We start from the raw sequence: 22,585 nt of genomic DNA, 5'->3' as shown, positions 1-22,585 counted from the left end.
ACTATTACTGCTACTGCTACTACTACTGCTACTACAGTCAATAGGTCCACCACTACTGCAGTCACTACTTCTACTAAAACATTAGCCTTAATTTGTCAACACTAGCAATTTCAACTTCAACATTTCTTTGAATACAATAAAAATATTTTTTGCCAGCTGAAGCAATTCACAATTTATCTTCATGGAAAATGACCTTTCTACTTTATTCTGTGTTATTGTGTTATATTGACTGACACCACCCTCTGTCCTTTGTGATTCCAGACGTGGCAAACAAGGTTCTACTGGGATGTTTTACGTGTGAGATGATGACCAAGATGTACAGTCTGGGCCTGCAGGCCTACTTCGTGTCCCTGTTCAACCGCTTTGACTGCTTTGTAGTGTGTGGAGGCATCACAGAGACCATCCTGGTGGAGCTGGCCATCATGTCTCCTCTGGGCATCTCTGTGTTCCGCTGTGTCCGCCTTCTCAGGATCTTCAAGGTCACACGGTGAGACCACCGCCATGTGGAGTAGGGTGAAGTCGCCCCTAGACACTGTTCTCTGTGTGTGTGTGTGTGTGTATATGTGTGTGTCCATGCATACTGTATGCATGAGAGTGTGTGTGTGATTTGGCCATCTCTCTCTGTTCTCCAGTCACTGGCAGTCTCTCAGTAACTTGGTGGCATCGCTGCTCAACTCCATGAAGTCCATCGCCTCCCTGCTGCTCCTGCTCTTCCTCTTCATCATCATCTTCTCCCTGCTGGGCATGCAGGTGTTCGGAGGCAAGTTCAACTTCGACGAGACACAGACCAAGAGGAGCACCTTCGATAACTTCCCCCAGGCACTGCTCACTGTGTTTCAGGTGGGTGAACAGTCAGTGTGTGTGTTCTCTCTCTCTCTCTCTCTCTCTCTCTCTCTCTCTCACTCTCACTCTCACACACACACATACACACACACACACACACACACACACACACTTATATCTAGAACCTCATGGTCTGTTGGTATTTAGTGAATGTTGTATATAAAGAGAGCCTCCTGGTGATGACATAGGGGCTAGCCCAGGGATGTAGTGGTAAAATACAGATGGGTCAACACTGATCGCCGCTGGCGGGGAATAAAGTCATGCTCCCTATATTTTAAATGCATTTTTCCACAATAGGTGGGTTTGTGTTTGTTTATGCCTCAGACAAGTCCTCTGTTTTTGCTGTTGTGTGTTACATAACTAGAGTAAAATGTCCCATGGTCTACAGTATATACATACTGTAAAGTACAGTATGTTATGTTGTACTACCAGCGTATGCTCTATGTGTATCCATAAAATGACATATGAATTATAGGACCTCTATGTGTGTAGCATCCAATATATTTGGGTGTGTTGTTGCCAGATCCTGACGGGTGAAGACTGGAACGCTGTGATGTATGACGGCATCATGGCGTACGGTGGCCCTTCCTCATCAGGGATGATCGTCTCCTTCTACTTCATCATCCTCTTCATCTGCGGAAACTGTATCCTTTCTTTACCCCACTCATCCTATCAACAGCCCAGATCACAATCTGCGCTTACCTAGGTTCCAGAGGAGGCTGGTGGGAGGACATATAGGAGCTGATTGTAATGGCTGTTATGGTATGAATGGGATGGTATCAAACATATACAACATGCCCAACAGCTTCCTCTGATCCAGACACTCCAGGGCTGGGAGATTTGTATTAGCCCAAACACAATAACCATCTTATCCTTGGCCGTTTCCTCCCATCCAGCGTTGAACATTTCTGAATTCGACACAAGCACTGTATGCTTTTCTCTCTGTTCCTATTCTGAATGTTCTGTATCAGTGTCTTCCTTTTGTCCTTGACTGAACACTTTGCTCAGACATCCTGCTGAACGTCTTTTTGGCTATCGCTGTGGACAACCTGGGAGACGCGGAGTCTCTCAATGCTCCACGAGACAAAAAGGAAGAGAAAAAGGAAGACTTGGTAAAACTCCATCCCAGACATATTGTGGTTCAGGTTTATTCAGCGGCATTGTATACTTGTGAAACATACATAATATGTGATGCTATAAAATAGTTTAAAATACACTTTAAAACTAAATTATTACACTTATTATACACAATTAGAACTCTTAATCACGTTTGCTTCTTTGGATACAGGTGCCAGTGGAGGAAGAAGAGGATAATGCTGCAGGTACATGGAGAGAACAGGCCTGTGTGTGTGTGTGTGTGTGTGTGTGTGTGTGTGTGTGTGTGTGTGTGTGTGTGTGTGTGTGTGTGTGTGTGTGTGTGTGTGTGATCCGACTCACTGTGTGTGTGCCTGTATTTGCAGCAGAGGAGGAGGAGGAGCCGGAGGTTCCAGCAGGGCCACGCCCACCCATCTCTGAACTGGTCAAGAAGGAGAAGATCACCCCCATCCCTGATGGCAGCGCCTTCTTTATCTTCAGCAAGACCAACCCGTAGGACACACACACACACGCACACAACAAGTGGCTGTTCTTGAGTCTGTTCTCAGAGCTCTGTCTATTGTCTGTTGTTTTCCTCAGGATCCGGGTGGGATGTCATAAACTCATCAATCACCACATCTTCACCAACCTCATCCTGGTCTTCATCATGCTCAGCTCTGTCTCCCTCGCTGCAGAGGACCCCATACGCAACTTCTCTGCACGCAACATCGTAAGTACAGGAACCTTCTGTCTAGGTTAGAGGAACACACCGTATACAGCAATTGATTTTCAACAGATAGGCTTCGTAGTAGTACATAGTATGTACAGTAAAGACAGATTCTGTAAGGTTAATTATTGGTTAATTATTTACCTTGATTTAGTGATTTAGTTTGTTGCGATTGATGTACACTAACAGAGTACTGCGGTAACTCTTTCCTGAACTTTTTCCCATGATGCTCTGAGGCAGCAGGTTCATTGACTTGAGTTGCTTTATTTCAACTCATCATACTAACTTAACCTCAAGCTGTGGGAATTTAAAGATGATGTCATTGTGGTAGTGTGATAATGGCATCATGCAGGTGCCCTCAATGAAACTATATGATGAATAGATAGTGTATTATAAAATATATTGTATTCTACTGTACATGGATTTGATACATTTATATGACTACTGTTGATGTTCTGTTTATGCATATTAAGTTCTTTCCTATGCCCTTTCCTGCACACATGGAATATCCCACTCTTAACTAGTTGTTCTAATGTCTTTGATGAATATACATGCTGCATAACCTGTATAATCGTTGTTAAACATATACGTTGCTTTTTGCAGATACTTGGTTACTTTGACTATGCTTTCACGGCTATCTTTACTGTTGAGATCCTATTGAAGGTAAATGGCCTGTGTCCGCCTCTTTGTGCTGTCTACTAACTGCCCCCCACAGTAACACTCCCAACGTCTGGTTGCCTTCCAGGTCCTAGGCTATGCAGATTATGTCTTCACTAGTATGTTTACATTTGAGATCATGTTGAAGGTAACCCCCGTTAATGACGACAGAGAGCCTTGTTGCATTCTCTCCTTGTGTGTCACCTGCTGCCACCACAGTACTACCTGCCTTGTTTTGTTTTCAGTTTCTATTCTTTGTCTTTTGACTCCATGGCACCTCTTTTAACTTTTAGATTGTCATCATCAGCTAACTCCCAACTACTACTACACACACACTGACTAACAAAAGAGTTGTTCAATTTCCTCTAATCAACAAACTAATAATCCAGGAAGGAATCAGACACAAACTAGCCCAGATTGGTGTCATCATGATTGTCACGTTTGAGTTGAAAAGGTTTTGGAATTTCGACCAACGACACAATTTTGTGTAACTTTCAAAAAATTATGCAACTCTTTGTGCAAGGAAACAGCTATCAATGCACTATTTAAGACATGTAGCTTTGACTGAAGTTGAACCAGAAGTCATTGGTGGAGTTTTGGAGGGTTTAAAAACAAACATCTAAGGCCATCTCCAGTCAAAGCCAACTCCATCTCATACTGACTGACTGCTATTCAGATACTAAAGCCATAAAAGAGGGGGCAAACCAACCATGTTCATGTGGAGCATGGACTTTCCCCTGACTGACTGAGTGCATAGAAATGTAGTGTTTCCTCCAGAACCGTTAAGAGGGTAGACCTAACCTGCACAGTCCTGTCCAGGGTCGTATTCATTAGGGCAAACCATAGCAAAACGTTTCTTATTGGACCAGTTCAGGTAGTCCTCCCTTTTTCGGTCCGTTTTTTTCCGTTTGGTGCCTAGTGAACACGTCCTGGCTCAGCTTGGTTCTGCTGCGTTAGCAGCACCCTGCGTTCTCTGTTACCAATCTCAGTTAGCGCTTTACTCCCTCCCTCACTGTATGTTCTACTGGTCTCTACATTTACATGCACTCAGGACGATGAACTTTACTTTTATGATTTGAACAAGACTTCCTTCTGCTGGGTTGTTTACTTCTCTGCCTGCTGAAGTCTGACATGTTTTAGTGGGAGCTGCTTTATTATCCCTTTATATTAGAGCTATTAAAGAACATGAAGGAATGTGCTTTAAGGGAAACGGCCATACATGAATGTGTCAGTAAGGGGATTTGGTTTTCCAATCGCTGGAGCGTTCGATCCTATAGTTCATCTCAGTAGTAGACATAATATCTGTTCTCGCAGAGTGGCAATAAACTGCATGTTTTACTGCTGCGAGTGACACTGTTATTAGCGGATTGGGAAATGAATGACTTGCTACTACATTCATGTACCAGTGTGCCGTGGGGTGTCGATGGTAGCTGCTAGCCTTCTGTGTTACTGCTCTGCCTGAGTCTGAGCCTTAGTCTGAGCCTGAGTCTGAGCCTGAGTCTGAGCCTGAGTCTGAGCCTGATTCTGAGCCTGATTCTGAGCCTGATTCTGAGCCTGAGTCTGAGCCTGAGTCTGAGCCTGAGCCTGAGTCTGAGTCTGAGTCTGAGCCTGAGTCTGAGCCTGATTCTGAGCCTGATTCTGAGCCTGAGTCTGAGTCTGAGCCTGAGTCTGAGTCTGAGTCTGAGCTCGCCACCCTGTAATAGAGTGATCTACAAGAGTGTGGAATTATGTGGGTGTACGTGGGTGTGAGGGAGAGTGAGTGCTGTATTATTGCTGTTTCTACTCCTTTGTCTATTTCGATGTGTCTGTCTTGTGGTGTACAACTGTGATATTGTGTACTTCTCACTGGGGACACCATGTCAATTCAACATGGAGAACTGGGTAATATTTGGTTGAGATGATGAACAGTGAGATTACAACCTATATTTACCCACTCAAAAACACAGCCAAAAATGTGTTGAATTTCCAATGTGTTTTCGCTATGCTTTCAACCATCTAAAAGCACAACCAAATTTCAAGATTTCCACAGACCTGCGACGACCTGTTATCTTTGACATGCACACTTTAAATTATTACATAAGAAGAACTTTATAGTTGCAGTAACCACAAAATGTGGCCATGGATGTGTTACCCATTTTAAGGTTGTATGTTACATTAGTTTGTAAGGTAGCCTTTTCCTGTATTACACAAGTAATATTGAATTGTGTTTGGTTGACAACGTAACCAAATATCAACATTTAAAGGAGATGTATCTGCTTGGATTGTTCCATTTGAGCCACTGGCTTAAATCCCATTCTTTAACTTATACTTTTGGTTGAGTTGGAGACGTGAATCCAACATATCATTTGTTAGCATGTCGACAAGTTAATAGGCTATTTATTTTATTTCATAAGTGATATTCAATTGTGTTTGTTAGTCAACAGTGCCAAATAACAACATTTGAAGGAGATGTATCTTCTTGGATAGTTCCACTTAGTCTGGCTTGTTTGATTACTTTCTTCAAATCCAAGATATTTTCCACGTAGATTCCACATCACAATATGTTGATAAATTACATTGAAACAACGTTGAATCAAATAGTTTGTGCCCAGTGGGTTGTGTGTATGTCTCTGTGTTTGTGTTAATGTGTGTATTTCTTAGTGTCTGATACCCCTCTAACTAACTGTGCCCTTCCCATCAGATGACCACATACGGTGCGTTCCTCCATAAAGGAGCGTTCTGTAGGAACACCTTCAACCTGCTGGATCTGCTGGTGGTGGGGGTCTCCCTAGTCTCCTTCTGCATCCAGTCAGTACCTGCTGCTACCCTCCGCCCACACTATTTCCTTTCTTTCCCTCTCTCTCTCTCTCTCACTCTGCTATCTGTCTCTTGATCATATTCCTCACCCATTGTCCCTCTCTCTCTGTTTCTTCTCTCTTGCACACTGTCCTAACACATCATTTTTAATTGATATGGTCCAGTTAGATATGGCAGTGAATGGTTGTATTTAGAGAGTGCAAGTTTGTTTCTGACAGTGAGTTCCTGTGATGACATTTAGGTCATCTGCCATCTCAGTGGTGAAGATTCTGAGGGTCCTGCGTGTGCTTCGGCCCCTGAGGGCTATCAACAGAGCCAAAGGTCTCAAGGTAGACTGTTAACCTCCTACTATTTCTCTTTATGTATCAATTTACTTGCCACAGTATTGGTAGAACAATTACAGTAAACGTGATAGTTTGTTACAAAAACCTGTGCTGTGCGACAGGTAAAAAAGGTAATAGTTCCCGTAACTGTATCGTTACTATAGCTCCTTGTCTTCTTCTTATTAACCTTTCATCAATGTAATGCCATCTTACCGTTCAATGACTGCTAACATTTGAACTTTGACCCTTGCAGCATGTAGTCCAGTGTGTGTTTGTGGCCATCAGGACCATCGGTAACATCATGATCGTCACCACGCTGTTGCAGTTCATGTTTGCCTGCATAGGAGTACAGCTCTTTAAGGTCAGCACCGTAACACTGGTTCTAAGATCAGTACTATAACACTACTGTATCAGCGCTGTAACACTGGTTCTAAGATCAGTACTATAACACTACGTAACAGCACTGTCAGCGCTGTAACACTGGTTCTAAGATCAGTACTATAACACTACTGTATCAGCGCTGTAACACTGGTTCTAAGATCAGTACTATAACACTACTGTAACAGCACTGTCAGCGCTGTAACACTGGTTCTAAGATCAGTACTATAACACTACTGTATCAGCGCTGTAACACTGGTTCTAAGATCAGTACTATAACACTACTGTCAGCACTGTAACACTGGTTCTAAGATCAGTACTATAACACTACTGTATCAGCACTGTCAGCACTGTAACACTGGTTCTAAGATCAGTACTATAACACTACTGTATCAGCGCTGTAACACTGGTTCTAAGATCAGTACTATAACACTACTGTATCAGCACTGTCAGCGCTGTAACACTGGTTCTAAGATCAGTACTATAACACTACTGTATCAGCACTGTCAGCGCTGTAACACTGGTTCTAAGATCAGTACTATAACACTACTGTATCAGCGCTGTAACACTGGTTCTAAGATCAGTACTATAACACCACTGTAACAGCACTGTCAGCGCTGTAACACTGGTTCTAAGATCAGTACTATAACACTACTGTATCAGCGCTGTAACACTGGTTCTAAGATCAGTACTATAACACTACTGTATCAGCGCTGTAACACTGGTTCTAAGATCAGTACTATAACACTACTGTATCAGCACTGTCAGCGCTGTAACACTGGTTCTAAGATCAGTACTATAACACTACTGTATCAGCACTGTCAGCGCTGTAACACTGGTTCTAAGATCAGTACTATAACACTACTGTATCAGCGCTGTAACACTGGTTCTAAGATCAGTACTATAACACTACTGTATCAGCACTGTCAGCGCTGTAACACTGGTTCTAAGATCAGTACTATAACACTACTGTATCAGCGCTGTAACACTGGTTCTAAGATCAGTACTATAACACTACTGTCAGCACTGTCAGCGCTGTAACACTGGTTCTAAGATCAGTACTATAACACTACTGTATCAGCGCTGTAATACTGGTTCTAAGATCAGTACTATAACACTACTGTCAGCACTGTAACACCAAATTGGAAGAAAACTGACTGAAACAGGGAGGACCACTGAAACCCATCCAATATGAAATGCTTGTTTTTGTTTTCCGTTGCTAAACATTTTGCTATGGTGTGTCCTAATGAATTAGACCCTTGTGTGTTGACACTCCCAGACAATGAAGATGTGTGTGTTTGATTCACAGGGGAAGTTTTACCGATGTACAGACGAAGCCAAGTCCAGCCCAGACGAATGCAAGTCAGTTGCTTTTGATACATTTGTCCATCTAGAGCTACATAGTAAACTGACACCCGTCATATTGTACCAGAAATACTTCCATTTACTCTACAGTATGTGTTCTTTAGTATCTTTGATTTGAGCATGTTGCCCATAGACATACATATTCACAACTTCCACAATATTCATATTGTTTATATATTGTACATCATAGGCCTAAACCTAAATCCTGACCTCTAACTCCTGTGACCTCTAACCTCCCAGGGGCACCTACATCCATTTTAAGGACGGGGACGTGAACCAGCCGGCCATCCAAAAGAGAGTGTGGCACAACAGCGAGTTCAACTTTGACAACGTGCTGATGGCCATGATGGCTCTTTTCACCGTGTCTACCTTCGAGGGCTGGCCTTCGTAAGACACACTCTCATATTATATACTCAAATACAATATTAAACACTTTCATATTTTTGTGTATAAAAAATAACAATTAAAAAAAATGTCTCTCTCTCTCTCTCTCCTATCTTTCTCTCTGCTCTCTGTCTCTCCTGTCTCTCTCTTCTCTCCCTCTCTCTCTCTCTCTCTCTCTCTCTCTCTCTCCTATTTCTCTCTCTCCTCTCTGCCTCTCCTATCTCTCTCTCTATCTTTCTCCTCTCTGTCTCTCCTGTCTCTCTCTTCTCTCCCTCTCTCTCTCTCTCTCTCTCCTATTTCTCTCTCTCCTCTCTCTGCCTCTCCTATCTCTCTCTCTATCTTTCTCCTCTCTGTCTCTCCTATCTCTCTCTCTCCTCTCCCTCTCTCTCTTGCTCTCTCTCTCTCTCTCTCTCTCTCTCAGGTTGCTCTACAAGGCCATAGACTCTAACAGAGAGAACCTGGGTCCCATCTACAACTACCGCATCGAGATCTCCATCTTCTTCATCATCTACATCATCATCATCGCTTTCTTCATGATGAACATCTTTGTCGGCTTCGTCATCGTCACCTTCCAGGAGCAAGGAGAGAAAGAATACAAGAACTGTGAGCTTGATAAGAACCAGGTCAGTTCATGTGCGTGTGTGTGTTTAGAAGAACAAAACGTGTGTGTGTGTGTGTGTGTGTGTGTGTGTGTGTGTGTGTGCGCGCATCTGTACGTGTGTGTTCATGTGATGTTTATTAGTTTTTATGAGTTTTGTGGAACTACATGTGGAACTACATGTCTAGTCTGCTCATCATTCCCCACACTAAGGTTCTCAGTGTGTTGCTATGCAGTTTGTGTGTATACCAGGGTTTCCATTAGGAAAATGTGCCTACAGACATTTGACCAGCAGCATTTAAATGTACCCAACATTTGATAAATGTACCGGACACATATGCGTTGGGTGCGTAACCTGATTATGACTGCTCAGAGTGACAGATATCACATTCAGATTATAGTCTTTCATATTAACAGAGGATGCAATGATATCCGGTCCTTCTTACCGAATTCTGATGCTCACTTTGAACCTGTTAGAATAACTCTTCTAACAGCCGACAAGACGAGTAACAAACAGCAAAATCACTAGCCTATGTCAATCTACTATCCCTCATAGTAGAAAAGTTGACCTATTTTATTGATCAGCTTGGAGAGAAAGAAATAGTCTATTCCAAACAGAATCTGGGACAACTGTGAGATGATAGATCCCAAATGCATACAACCAGTAGGCCTAGGATACAAAAAAAAAATGTTTAAAAGCAATGAGTCTGATGTAACAGATCAGAACGTTTAGCTTAAAACTTTGATAAACTATTATTTCTTCACATTATGAGAGCAGCAATGTGCACAAGGCAGTAGGCTAGGCGCGAATGTTTGTTCCATAATGCAGTTCATGGGAAAACACTGTTGTCAAAACGCACCTGCGAGCGGTTTCATGTGACAGAGATAAAAATATCTATTTGAAATTTAGAAAGAGGGGAGATGAAATATGCAACAACTAGCATGGGTTGTTAATATGACTAGGGTTGTGCCTTTGTGTACTGGACAATGAAAGAAAGATTATATAAAATAATTGCCTCCACGGATATGGTCTGATTTTGGCTAGGCTACTTTGAAGAAAGGTAAGACATGCCTCATAATATGTACTGTTGTATGAAGCCTGCCTTCCATTACCAATGCATTTGCTGTTTGAGATGCTGTAGCAGCAGCTCTCACACTGTCTGACAGATTTTCCGCTCATCTATATCTGTATGCTGTACGCATGTGATAAATAAGATACATAACAAATATACTGTACACACGAGCCAGTTTAATTCCACTAAATTATACAGTGCATTCGGAAAGTGTTGCTTCACTTTGTCCACATTTTGTTACGTTACAGCCTTGTTCTAAAATTGATTAAATTATTATTAATCTACATATAATAACCCATAATGACAAAGTGAAAAGTGAAAACAGAACTACCTTATTTACATTAGTATTCAGACACTTTACTCAGTACTTTGTTGAAGCACCTTTGTTAGCGATTACAGCCTCGAGTCTTCTTGGTTATTTTATTTAGCGGCTTATCAAAATGTTTATTGGCCAAAAGCCCGTTATTACCAGCTAACGGAAATCCTGGTGTATACTATACTGTGTGTACAGGTATGCAATGAATAACTGTGTGGGTTCTCTCTACAGCGGCAGTGTGTGGAGTATGCCCTGAAGGCCCGTCCGTTGAGGAGGTACATCCCTAAGAATCCCTACCAGTATAAGTTCTGGTACGTGGTCAACTCCACAGGGTTTGAGTACATCATGTTCGTCCTCATCATGCTCAACACACTCTGCCTGGCTGTGCAGGTAAGAAGAAGCTCAACCCAACCCATTCAGAGGCCGTAGTCTTGTCGTAACATTTGTTATTATACTCCGGTTATTAGAAATAAAAAAACATGATTGTTCTCCTTCCCTCCCTCTCTATTGTTCTATCTCGCTCTCCATCTCTCTCTCTGTCTCGATCTCTCCATCTATCTCCCTCTCCATCTCTCTCTCTATCTCGCTCTCCATCTCTCTCTCCGTCTCCATCTCTCCATCTATCTCTATCTCGCTCTCCATCTCTCTCCGTCTCCATCTCTCCATCTATCTCCATCTCTCTCTCTCTCTCTATCTCGCTCTCCATCTCTCTCTCCGTCTCCATCTCTCCATCTATCTCCATCTCTCTCTCTATCTCTATCTCGCTCTCCATCTCTCTCTCCGTCTCCATCTCTCCATCTATCTCCATCTCTCTCTCTATCTCTATCTCGCTCTCCAATTCAATTCAATTCAATTCAATTCATCTCTCTCTCCGTCTCCATCTCTCCATCTATCTCCATCTCTCTCTCTATCTCTATCTCGCTCTCCATCTCTCTCTCCGTCTCCATCTATCTCTATCTCCATCTCTATCTCGCTCCATCTCTCTCTCCGTCTCCATCTATCTCCCTCTCCATCTCTCTCTCTATCTCGCTCTCCATCTCTCTCTCCGTCTCCATCTCTCCATCTATCTCTATCTCGCTCTCCATCTCTATCTCCCTCTCCATCTCTCTCTCTATCTCGCTCTCCATCTCTCTCTCCGTCTCCATCTCTCCATCTATCTCTATCTCCCTCTCCATCTCTCTCTATCTCCCTCTCCATCTATCTCTATCTCCCTCTCCATCTCTCTCTCTATCTCCCTCTCCATCTCTCCATCTATCTCCCTCTCCTGTAGCACTATGGCCAGTCTGAAACATTTAACTATGTGATGGACATCCTCAACATGGTCTTCACTGCTGTTTTCACTGCAGAGATGGTGCTCAAACTCATCGCCTTCAAACCTCGGGTAAGGACACACACACAAACACACACCCGCAGACACACGCACACACAAATGCATGCATGTGTGCACACAGATGGACACACAGACGGACACACACACACATACATAGTTGTGCATCTCCCGTCTCACATAAATCCCCATTTGTCTATTTTGTGGGTGTATTGTCTGTGGATGTTATGTTTGTAGGTGTCTTTGGTCATTGTGTGTACAGTACCTTCATTTGTTTGTTGTTGACTTGTTTACACCCTGCCCTACCCCTTCCTGCTCCCCCCTACCCCCTACTGTACCTGGTGGCCTACACACAGCTTTGTGTTGAGAAGAAGGACAGGGACCCAGTAAGAGACTGAGTGGTGTGGTGCAGTGCCTAGAGACAGGACTCTCTCTCTCTCTCTCTTTCTCTTTCTTTCTCTCTCTCTCTCTCTCTTTCTCTCTCTCTCTCTCTCTCTCATTCTCTGTATCTCTCTCTCTCTTGCTGTCTCTCTCACTGTCTCTCTCTCTCTCTGTCTCTCTCTGTCTCTCTCCAACTCTCTCTCTCTCTGTCTCTCTCTCTCTCTCTCTCTCTGTCTCTCTCTGTCTCTCTCTCTCCAACTCTCTCTCTCTCTCTCTCTCTCTCTCTCTCTCTGTCTCTCTCTCTCCAACTCTCTCTCTCTTTCTCTCTCTCTCTCTCTCTCTCTCTCTCTCTCTCTCTCTCTCTCTCTGTGTCTCTGTATCTCTCTCTGTCTCTTTGTGACTCTCACCCACTAGTGCATATCTGGGAACACTAACCAGTGACCTAGCTAACTTTCTAATACCTTAACATTTACAGTTCAGTAATTCTATCAACATGTTTTATTGCATACGGTCATTTACAATAAAGTTGTACAGTGGAATAAATGCATTAAACATGCAGATAACATTTGAAAGTAACTGAAATGACCCAGTATTACCCTCACCACCTAACCACTGCCTACTCCCCTGACCTCACTCAGGGGTATTTTGGGGACGCCTGGAATGTGTTCGACGCCCTGGTGGTGATGGGCAGCATAGTAGACATTGTGCTTAGTGAGATTGATGTAAGTAAGCCCCACCCAACCCTCCTTGGCCCCGCCCCTGATCTGTCCCGTCTGATCTGTCCCTGGTCATCTGTCCTCCCTCTATGTATCTATGTTCTGGGGTGTGTTCAAGAGGGTGTACCGTTACAGAACGTTTAGATAGAAAACTATTGTGTAGAACAGATATGACTGTCAGATAGAATAGGCAATTGGCATTAGCTTTATTTGTTACATTTCTATCTGCGACATGCTGGATGTTTTACCTCACTGAATGCACCCGCTGGTCTTTGGTTATATGGCCTGCTGTTTCTGCTGACTTCAGCTCCTCTGCTACCAAAGGGCCTACTCAGTCTCTCTGTTATTGATTACTCAGGTCTTAATGGCTACTTTTCTATTTGTCTTTTTTCTCTCCTTCTCTGGCCCTACCTGCTGCCTCCCTACACAATCCTATTCACACTTATTCTCTTCTCATTTTTTCTCTCTCTCTCTCTCTCTCTCTCTCTCTCTCTCTCATTCACAATAACATTATTGCCTCTGTCCTCTTCTCTGTTTTCTCTCTCTTTCTTTTTCATCCCCCTCTCTTCCCCTTGTGTGCTGTGGCTTCCGTTAACAGCACTATTTCACTGACGCGTGGAACACATTTGATGCCTTAATTGTAGTTGGTAGCGTCGTTGATATTGCTATCACTGAAGTGAATGTAAGTACTGCCTTTTCTGCCTCTCTCGTGGAACTGAAGCCTTACTATAACGCCAGAATTGACAGTAGCACCACCATTATTCCCAAGTGTGTTCTGAGATTGAGGAAGGTGCTTGTGCTTACATTCAGTGAACATTAGACTGAGAGAGTAAATCCAAGCATCTTCCTCATATCACTCTCCCTTCCCCCTCATGAATTCTATTATTTTACATTAGGCCCACAGTGCCCCCATGTTAGCTAGTTGGTACTACAATTCTGCTGCTCCTAATTTACAGTAATGCCCACAGTAAAATGAACACTCAAATCACTATAGATGATTAGGAAATTTACTGTATATGTGTCTACAAATAATCATCTGTAGACTAGATCCTATTGGCTTTTGTCATTGTTTGATAACATATGTTTAGGTCATATATCCATTGGCTATGTCTGTAAGGCTTCAGTTGGCTTGTGATTCTTGTCTTGTACTGTCCTGTCTGAAAAATGTACTGTCACTATTGAAATGAACCCCTTTACCTAGCTCAGTGTTTTTGTGCTACTCAGGTCTTATACAATGGGGTACTGTATTATATGGTATGATATGATGAAATGTTTTATTGTTTGAACAGCTGTTACGATGCCTCTGTATACATGGACGTTTCCCGATAGAGGTGTCCCACGCTTTGTAACCATGGGGATCTATAGTTGGGTTACAGCCGTGTGATGTTGCTATGTATCCGCTTGGTTTTCTAACCCTTATACCTCTTGTTCGTTCTGTTTCCATAGAAACTTGTAGAGGCAAGTATGGCAATGATCCATCTCCCTGTTTTGCGTGTTAATCTGTTTCATAACAACTTTATCTTCGGGACCCAATTTATAGTGGAAATGGATTAAGAAACTCAATACAATTAGTCATCTAGTGTTTTATCGTCTTGGTCAAAGAATTGTTCTGAATTAATGTCATTAAAAAAGCTATAGGAAATCTAGAGAGTCATCTGTTAATCAGATAACCCAAGTTAAGTCTTGGCCTGGTATAGTTATTGTGTCAAGACAGGGTAAAATGCTGGATGACTGCTACTTCCAGCTACTGTAACAGTCTACTGCTGTAACATTGGTCTCTGCATGGCCTTGATGGACAGTGCTCTATTAAAATGACTGCTACTAACATAACTTTACTAACGTAGCACTCTTTTAGGTCACATACAGCACTGTGCAATGCTCATACATAATGTCAATAATGTGTTTAATCAATACATATCCCAGACTGTACCCTCTGACAATGAACACACACATACACACACACACACACACACACACACACACACACACACACACACACACACACACACACGTACATTGTTTTTCATATTGAGTAGATTCAGTAAAGGTGCTCATTTATAGGTGAAGTGTAGCAGAGCCTTACTGCTCAACTCTCTCCCCCTCTTCCCTCTCTCTCTCTCTCTATGTTTCTGAGTGCTCTACTTTCTGAGCTGCAGTGCTGTTTCTCTGGAGTCACCATATGTCAGTGTGTCAGTGTCTGTTCCTAGTTTATGTGGATATGAATGTGTTAGTGTCTGTTCCTAGTTTATGTGGATATGAATGTGTCAGTGTCTGTTCCTAGTTTATGTGGATATGAATGTGTTAGTGTCTGTTCCTAGTTTATGTGGATATTAATGTGTTAGTGTCTGTTCCTAGTTTATGTGGATATTAATGTGTTAGTGTCTGTTCCTAGTTTATGTGGATATGAATGTGTCAGTGTCTGTTCCTAGTTTATGTGGATATGAATGTGTTAGTGTCTGTTCCTAGTTTATGTGGATATGAATGTGTTAGTGTCTGTTCCTAGTTTATGTTGATATGAATGTGTTAGTGCATGAGTGTCTGTGTGAGAGCTGGTGTGTTTTTCCTGTGTTTAACATGCATATGTTGGATACTTATGCATGTTGGTGTGTGTGCGCGCGTGCTTCTGTGTGTTTATGTGTTAAAGTCAGGCCTTCTATATATGTGTTGTTTGATGGTTTGGTGTTGATTTCACAAGGCCTTTGACAGAGGACCTTGCGAGGCCCATTTCATCTTTCATTGACTGTTGGTTTGCATGCTGCTGTTCTGTCCCACTGTCTGTCAATCACTGGGCTATGTACCTCTTCTCCTGATGCATGCTGGGAAAGTGTCAGGTGTTCCCATCCCCCTAACATCCTCCCCATGTCCTGCCCCTCCCATCAACCCACAGATGGCACGTGGCCCTGCACCGGTCAGTCCCGTCCACTTGCTCACTAACCATTTGTGACCCTTTGTGAAGTTTGACCCTCCTCTCTCGCCATACCTCCTCTTATCTGTTTCTCCTCCAGACAGAATGGCCCTGGAGCTCAGAGCAAAGCTAGGGCACAGTGCTACACATAGAAATAGAATGTACCGACAGAGGTGATTTAATATGGGATTAAGAAACATACTTTTACATTATATTTATTTCCACAGCTTTGTGTAGGGTCTGCTTCTGCTTAGCAACACAATTAAAGCAGCACGGTCAATATCAATTTCAATCAGGGTCAAAGTTGAATCACAAACACAGGCAATGTAGATAGATGCACATGGAACTAAAAGTAGCAGGCTAAACTCATGTTAATTTACAATCAGTGTATGAGCCTCATGTAAGAACCAGTGTACTTACAGCCCATCAGCAGGTGTGATGGAAGTTATCATGACTGTCATCTCTATCACACTGATGGTGCTTCAATCAATGCAGTAGCTGACTGTGAGGTTCTTTGTTGATCTTGTGTTTATGTCTCTGTGAGTGATTGTCTCTGTCTTCTGTTCTGTCTTCCTATGTAGTGAGCTCTTAAAGCTCACAATGGAGCTCATGTGTAGAGAAGGTCCAGGTGTGTAGCCTTCAGTCAGGTGCATGGCCATTTCTTTTTTCTCTCTCTCTCTTGCTCTCTCTCTGAACTATTTCAGTCACTTGATATTTCTCACCGCTGTCTTCCTTCCTCTATTCTGTTTCTCTCTCTGTTTTTCGTTCCATCTCTCCCTTTCTTTCGTTCCCTCAATCCCTTTCTCTACCCCAAACATTCTATCTTTGTCTCTCTCTCGCTTTCTTTCTCTCTCGCTTTCTTTCTCTCTCTCTCTCTATCTCTCTCTCTCTCTCTCTCTCTCCCTCTCTCTTCCTCTCCTCCCTCCCCTCACTCTGTCTCTTTAACCCCTCTCTCCCTGCACTGGACGATGAGAGCGCCCCCTAGCGGTGACTCTGATGCAGGTCACTGACTGACTCTCGACATGCATGGGGTTGCTGCGTGCGATGCTAACAGATACCACTAACGGCTCCTAATGCCGCCTCCTCCTCATCATCAAAACTTGACTTGCGTGTATATGTGCGGTGCTTGTCTGCAACAACATGGCGATGCTGAATGCATGCTCTATCAAACGCTGTTGGTTGACCAGGATTAGCTAAAGAACCTCCTCAAGCTTTATTATTCCATGTGTTATGATTTCTTGCTCATTCCGCACCACATAACGTTCCTGTTGTTCAGCGTGAACCACTGCGCTGTAGGAGATGAATGAACTGAAGGCATGTCTGTCTGGAGTTACTCTACTCATACTTTCCACTGTTGACGACATCACTCAGTGTTCTTCCTGTACTGTTACTCTGAAATCATACATCTGAAATCATACAATGGTTCATAGTTTCTCTCACAGTTTCTTTCACAGTTTCTTTCACAGTTTTCACAGCTGTGTTTTGATGAAAAATATACTGTTTTCCCATATAGGTGCATTTTTAAAGGCCCAGTGCAGTCAAAAACCTTGTATTATATATATTTACACACTATAAGGTTGGAATAATACTGTGAAATTGTGAAAATTATGTTAATGCCATTTTAGTGTCAGAGGTGTTTGCAAAGTACCTGAAATTAAAACCTGTTTTGGTGGGATGGGGTTTTGGCCTTCCATGGTGACATCACCATGCTGTAAATTAGTTAATAGACCACTCCCAGACAGTCCTAGCAAAATTCTCGCTTGAGAAATTGCCCTTTGCTAAGAAGCTGTTGTTGTTTCTTTTTGACCATTTTAATGAAGTTACTTAATTGTTACCCAGAAATGATTTGATATTGAGATAAACAACAGCTGCATTGGACCTTTAAGAGTTGTGACTGATACAATATGATATGTTAAAACACCTTTGTATGTAATATTTTACTAAATGTGTGTTTGTGTGGATTTGTGTGTGGGAGAAAGCGAGAGTGTCAGTTAGCAAAAGACAGTGTTTGATTTACAGTTTTAGCCTGCATGTCCAGCCCCTTAAGTGAAATGTTGAAGTAGAAAAACTGAATGTAAGTAATCTGAAAGTCATCTTTGGACAATACGTTATATGAGTAGGAGGGGAGAAGAGGTTGTAGTATTATAACCGGTTGACAGGTATAAATGGGTTATATATGGGTTGTGCGACTATCACTAAAATAACACTGTTATAGTCATGTTGACATTATGTTTGGAACATCATGTCCATAAGCATCATAATAACAGTCTGTGTCAGTCAAATAATGTTTCAGAAACATTGTTATAGCATTATCCATATGTAGAGCCACAAGCTTTTTCATCTTGCTGTTTAAACCATTTAAAACCATTACGATAATGTATGTCAGTCATTACCATTACACAGGGGGAGTGATAAAGTTGTGTTTCAGTCTTAAATGTTAACTTTAAGTGTTATATTGTCTTAATGCTATGTCAGTCTTAAATGCAACGTAAGCACCACATAGAAGTTCTTAACCGTCACAGTATGTTGTCTGACAGTCTTAAACATTTACAGTGTTAAGATTCTGTTCTGCGTGTCATCACCGTTATGTTACATAGGGGTTGTGATTTAGGTGTGAGTCGGTCGGTCTTTCAATGTTACAAAAACAGTGTATAAACGTCAAATGTCGAGACAATGTTGTGTGTCAGTCTTAAACCTAACGTAAGTTTAATTTAAGCGTAGTGACAGTATATGTAGTTATGTGTGTCTTTAATGGTGCATACGTCTTAAACATGGTGATAATATTGTGTTAAAGTATAAGGGAGACCTGAGGGTTGTGATAACGTTGTGTGAGTCATTAACACAGGTCTTTGATTTTAAAGCCTACGGAGGCTCCTCAGTTGGATGAGTCGGGGGTAAGATGCTCTTCCCCCAATCAGGGCCCTGCCTGTCTTCTCTGGGCTTGCATTGGTTTTTGTTGGTCTTTATTTTATCGTCTTCAATCTATATAACCTTCTCTAGTCTTCTACATGGCCATTTCTAGAACCTTGCCTTTTTAATTTATACAATTAAAAAGTTCTGTTTTCATTTTGAGATTGGTTTGGTTTGGTTTCTTTACGTTTACGTTCTTTACATTTTTGGTTGTATTTTTTGTTTGAGTTTTTCTGCTCTTCATTTTCCTTTTTTGGTTTGGGGTTATTATTTTGAAGGAGAGTGTGTCGGTCACTCAAACGTGGCGGAGTGCATCCCCATGGTGAGGGCGGTTCTGTCCGCTCCTCCTCACGTTTGTATCGCTGCCACCGCTGCATGGTCTCTGCTGTGCCATGTGCCCTCTGCGTGCGGCAGTGACCCATGGATGACCCCATGGGGTTGGGATCATGACCTCTGCTATGACCTCTGACCTCTCTGGGAGGGTCAGTCCCACTGTGACTCCGCATGCAGTGACTCTGGACCGAGGGTGCCATGCTTGTGCTGATGTGTCCAGTCAAGTTATGGCAAGGTTTTCTTTCCTACAGCATGCACCCTGTCCCTCTCGTCCTCCCTGTAGGTCTGTCTGTACTGTAGCAGGGCTCCTGGCAAAACTTCACCACCAGCCTCTTAGATACAGTTACATAGCAGATACACTCCAGCTAAACTGCATATGGGAATACTCCTCCCACTCTGTCACTCTAAACTCCTCCCACAGAGTTTACTCCACCGCTGTTTCCCCAAGTTCTCGTCATCAGGGCTACAACAAATGTATGAAATGGTTGGTGGTCCCTGAGGAGAGGGTTGGGAAACTCTGCCCTAGTAGATGCAACAAGTCCAGGATTCGTCTGGTTTGAACAGAAAGTGTCTTGATGTCCATAACATGATACTTAGATTAATGTGAAATATAATGCAAACTTGATCAAAGATGAATCACAAGGATACGTAAAATCGCCACCATCCCTCAAACAACCCTCAGAGATGTTAGTTGAGTAAAGATGCAATACATGCTGAATCAGCTCATATATACAGTGGGGCAAAATTGTATTTAGTCAGCCACCAATACTTATTTTCCACCATAATTTGCAAATAAATTCATTAAAAATCCTACAATGTGATTTTCTGGATTTTTTTTCTCATTTTGTCTGTCATAGTTAAAGTGTACCTAGGATGAAAATTACAGGTCTCTCTCATCTTTTTAAGTGGCAGAACTTGCACAAATACTTTTTTGCCCCACTGTATCTCACATCTCAGTCTCAGTAAAGGCCAATCACCTTTAGTATCAACATTTGAGTTAGGATACATGCATGTAGTACTTTGAGTACTGTTAAGTGCTGGTCCAGGCATTGAAGCACAGCCAGGTTCCCTGTGTACACAGGTTATTCCTTTTCATGGTTTTGAGTGTGAGTACCTTTTGAACTCTACATACTGTATATTCTTTCTCCTGCGAACCGGCCACCTTCCATTCTAGTCTGAGCGCAAACCCTCATGCTGGCTTTCTACAAACACACACACACTCCGATCCTCTGATGCTGCCTCCGTCTCCTACAGAACACGGAGGACAGTGCTCGCATCTCCATCACCTTCTTCCGACTGTTCCGAGTCATGCGATTGGTCAAGCTGCTGAGTAGAGGGGAGGGCATCCGCACCCTCCTGTGGACCTTCATCAAGTCCTTTCAGGTGAGTAGGCATCATCCACTCAGCTCATTTACCAGGCTATTAATGAATTGGATTATCTCTGGTCTCTTTCTTTCTGTCTCCTTCCCTCTCACTTTCTGTCTTCCTCTTTCTTTCTTTCGTTCTTTCTCTCACTCTTTCATTCTAATTTTCCTTCTTTCATTCTCATTCTCCTTACCATTTATCTCATTCTTCTCGCTCTCATTCTCGCTGTCTCTCACTCTGCCTCTTTCTCTCTCCCTCCAGGCTCTGCCCTATGTCGCCCTTCTGATCGCCATGCTCTTCTTCATCTATGCTGTCATCGGCATGCAGGTGAGTCACTGAAACTGAGAAACTATTTGTTACTAAATCATTCTCCCCAAAATATCTTCTTCATCTCACAGTACAGCCTCACTAAACCTCTTAATAAAGAGTAGCAGTACCCCTTGATCAGTCTCATAGTAACAGCCTCACTAAACCTCTTCATAAAGAGTAGCAGTACCCCTTGGTCAGTCTCATAGTAACAGCCTCACTAAACCTCTTCATAAAGAGTAGCAGTACACCTGGGTCAGTCTCATAGTAACAGCCTTACTTAACCTCTTTATAAAGAGTAGCAGTACACCTGGGTCAGTCTCACAGTAACAGCCTTACTTAACCTCTTTATGAAGAGTAGCAGTACACCTGGGTCAGTCTCACAGTAACAGCCTTACTTAACCTCTTTATAAAGAGTAGCAGTACACCTGGGTCAGTCTCACAGTAACAGCCTTACTTAACCTCTTTATAAAGTGTAGCAGTACACCTGGGTCAGTCTCACAGTAACAGCCTTACTTAACCTCTTTATAAAGTGTAGCAGTACACCTGGGTCAGTCTCATAGTAACAGCCTTACTTAACCTCTTTATAAAGAGTAGCAGTACACCTGGGTCAGTCTCACAGTAACAGCCTTACTTAACCTCTTTATGAAGAGTAGCAGTACACCTGGGTCAGTCTCACAGTAACAGCCTTACTTAACCTCTTTATAAAGAGTAGCAGTACACCTGGGTCAGTCTCACAGTAACAGCCTTACTTAACCTCTTTATAAAGAGTAGCAGTACACCTGGGTCAGTCTCACAGTAACAGCCTTACTTAACCTCTTTATAAAGAGTAGCAGTACACCTGGGTCAGTCTCACAGTAACAGCCTTACTTAACCTCTTTATAAAGTGTAGCAGTACACCTGGGTCAGTCTCACAGTAACAGCCTTACTTAACCTCTTTATAAAGAGTAGCAGTACACCTGGGTCAGTCTCACAGTAACAGCCTTACTTAACCTCTTTATAAAGAGTAGCAGTACACCTGGGTCAGTCTCACAGTAACAGCCTTACTTAACCTCTTTATAAAGAGTAGCAGTACACCTGGGTCAGTCTCACAGTAACAGCCTTACTTAACCTCTTTATAAAGAGTAGCAGTACACCTGGGTCAGTCTCATAGTAACAGCCTTACTTAACCTCTTTATAAAGAGTAGCAGTACACCTGGGTCAGTCTCACAGTAACAGCCTTACTTAACCTCTTTATAAAGAGTAGCAGTACACCTGGGTCAGTCTCACAGTAACAGCCTTACTTAACCTCTTTATAAAGAGTAGCAGTACACCTGGGTCAGTCTCACAGTAACAGCCTTACTTAACCTCTTTATAAAGAGTAGCAGTACACCTGGGTCAGTCTCACAGTAACAGCCTTACTTAACCTCTTTATAAAGAGTAGCAGTACACCTGGGTCAGTCTCACAGTAACAGCCTTACTTAACCTCTTTATAAAGAGTAGCAGTACACCTGGGTCAGTCTCATAGTAACAGCCTTACTTAACCTCTTTATAAAGAGTAGCAGTACCCCTGGGTCAGTCTCACAGTAACAGCCTTACTTAACCTCTTTATAAAGAGTAGCAGTACCCCTGGGTCAGTCTCACAGTAACAGCCTTACTTAACCTCTTTATAAAGAGTAGCAGTACACCTGGGTCAGTCTCACAGTAACAGCCTTACTTAACCTCTTTATAAAGAGTAGCAGTACACCTGGGTCAGTCTCACAGTAACAGCCTTACTTAACCTCTTTATAAAGAGTAGCAGTACACCTGGGTCAGTCTCACAGTAACAG

The 22,585-nt window shown here is 42.6% G+C and overlaps 1 protein-coding gene across 1 annotated transcript in view; it reads left to right on the top strand.

Moving 5' to 3' along the window:
* LOC100135991 (calcium channel, voltage-dependent, L type, alpha 1D subunit, a) overlaps nt 1-22,585 on the top strand; it is a gene marked incomplete at its 5' end in the record, with an annotated part of 126,943 nt that overhangs the window by 75,222 nt on the left and 29,136 nt on the right. Inside the window, 23 exon segments of the mRNA NM_001124328.1 lie at nt 262-487; nt 633-840; nt 1,367-1,487; nt 1,852-1,955; nt 2,132-2,165; nt 2,304-2,430; nt 2,518-2,647; nt 3,390-3,449; nt 5,982-6,088; nt 6,339-6,426; nt 6,674-6,781; nt 8,108-8,160; nt 8,404-8,550; nt 8,969-9,170; nt 10,766-10,924; nt 11,805-11,915; nt 12,218-12,247; nt 12,881-12,964; nt 14,405-14,416; nt 15,846-15,866; nt 18,725-18,757; nt 20,361-20,489; nt 20,733-20,798. Coding sequence (NP_001117800.1) covers nt 262-487; nt 633-840; nt 1,367-1,487; nt 1,852-1,955; nt 2,132-2,165; nt 2,304-2,430; nt 2,518-2,647; nt 3,390-3,449; nt 5,982-6,088; nt 6,339-6,426; nt 6,674-6,781; nt 8,108-8,160; nt 8,404-8,550; nt 8,969-9,170; nt 10,766-10,924; nt 11,805-11,915; nt 12,218-12,247; nt 12,881-12,964; nt 14,405-14,416; nt 15,846-15,866; nt 18,725-18,757; nt 20,361-20,489; nt 20,733-20,798 — 2,360 coding nt within the window.

This window comes from Oncorhynchus mykiss, chromosome 7 (genome assembly GCF_013265735.2).
Source record: "Oncorhynchus mykiss isolate Arlee chromosome 7, USDA_OmykA_1.1, whole genome shotgun sequence".
Lineage (NCBI taxonomy): Eukaryota > Metazoa > Chordata > Actinopteri > Salmoniformes > Salmonidae > Oncorhynchus > Oncorhynchus mykiss.
This window is presented reverse-complemented; position numbering and strand designations above follow the sequence as displayed.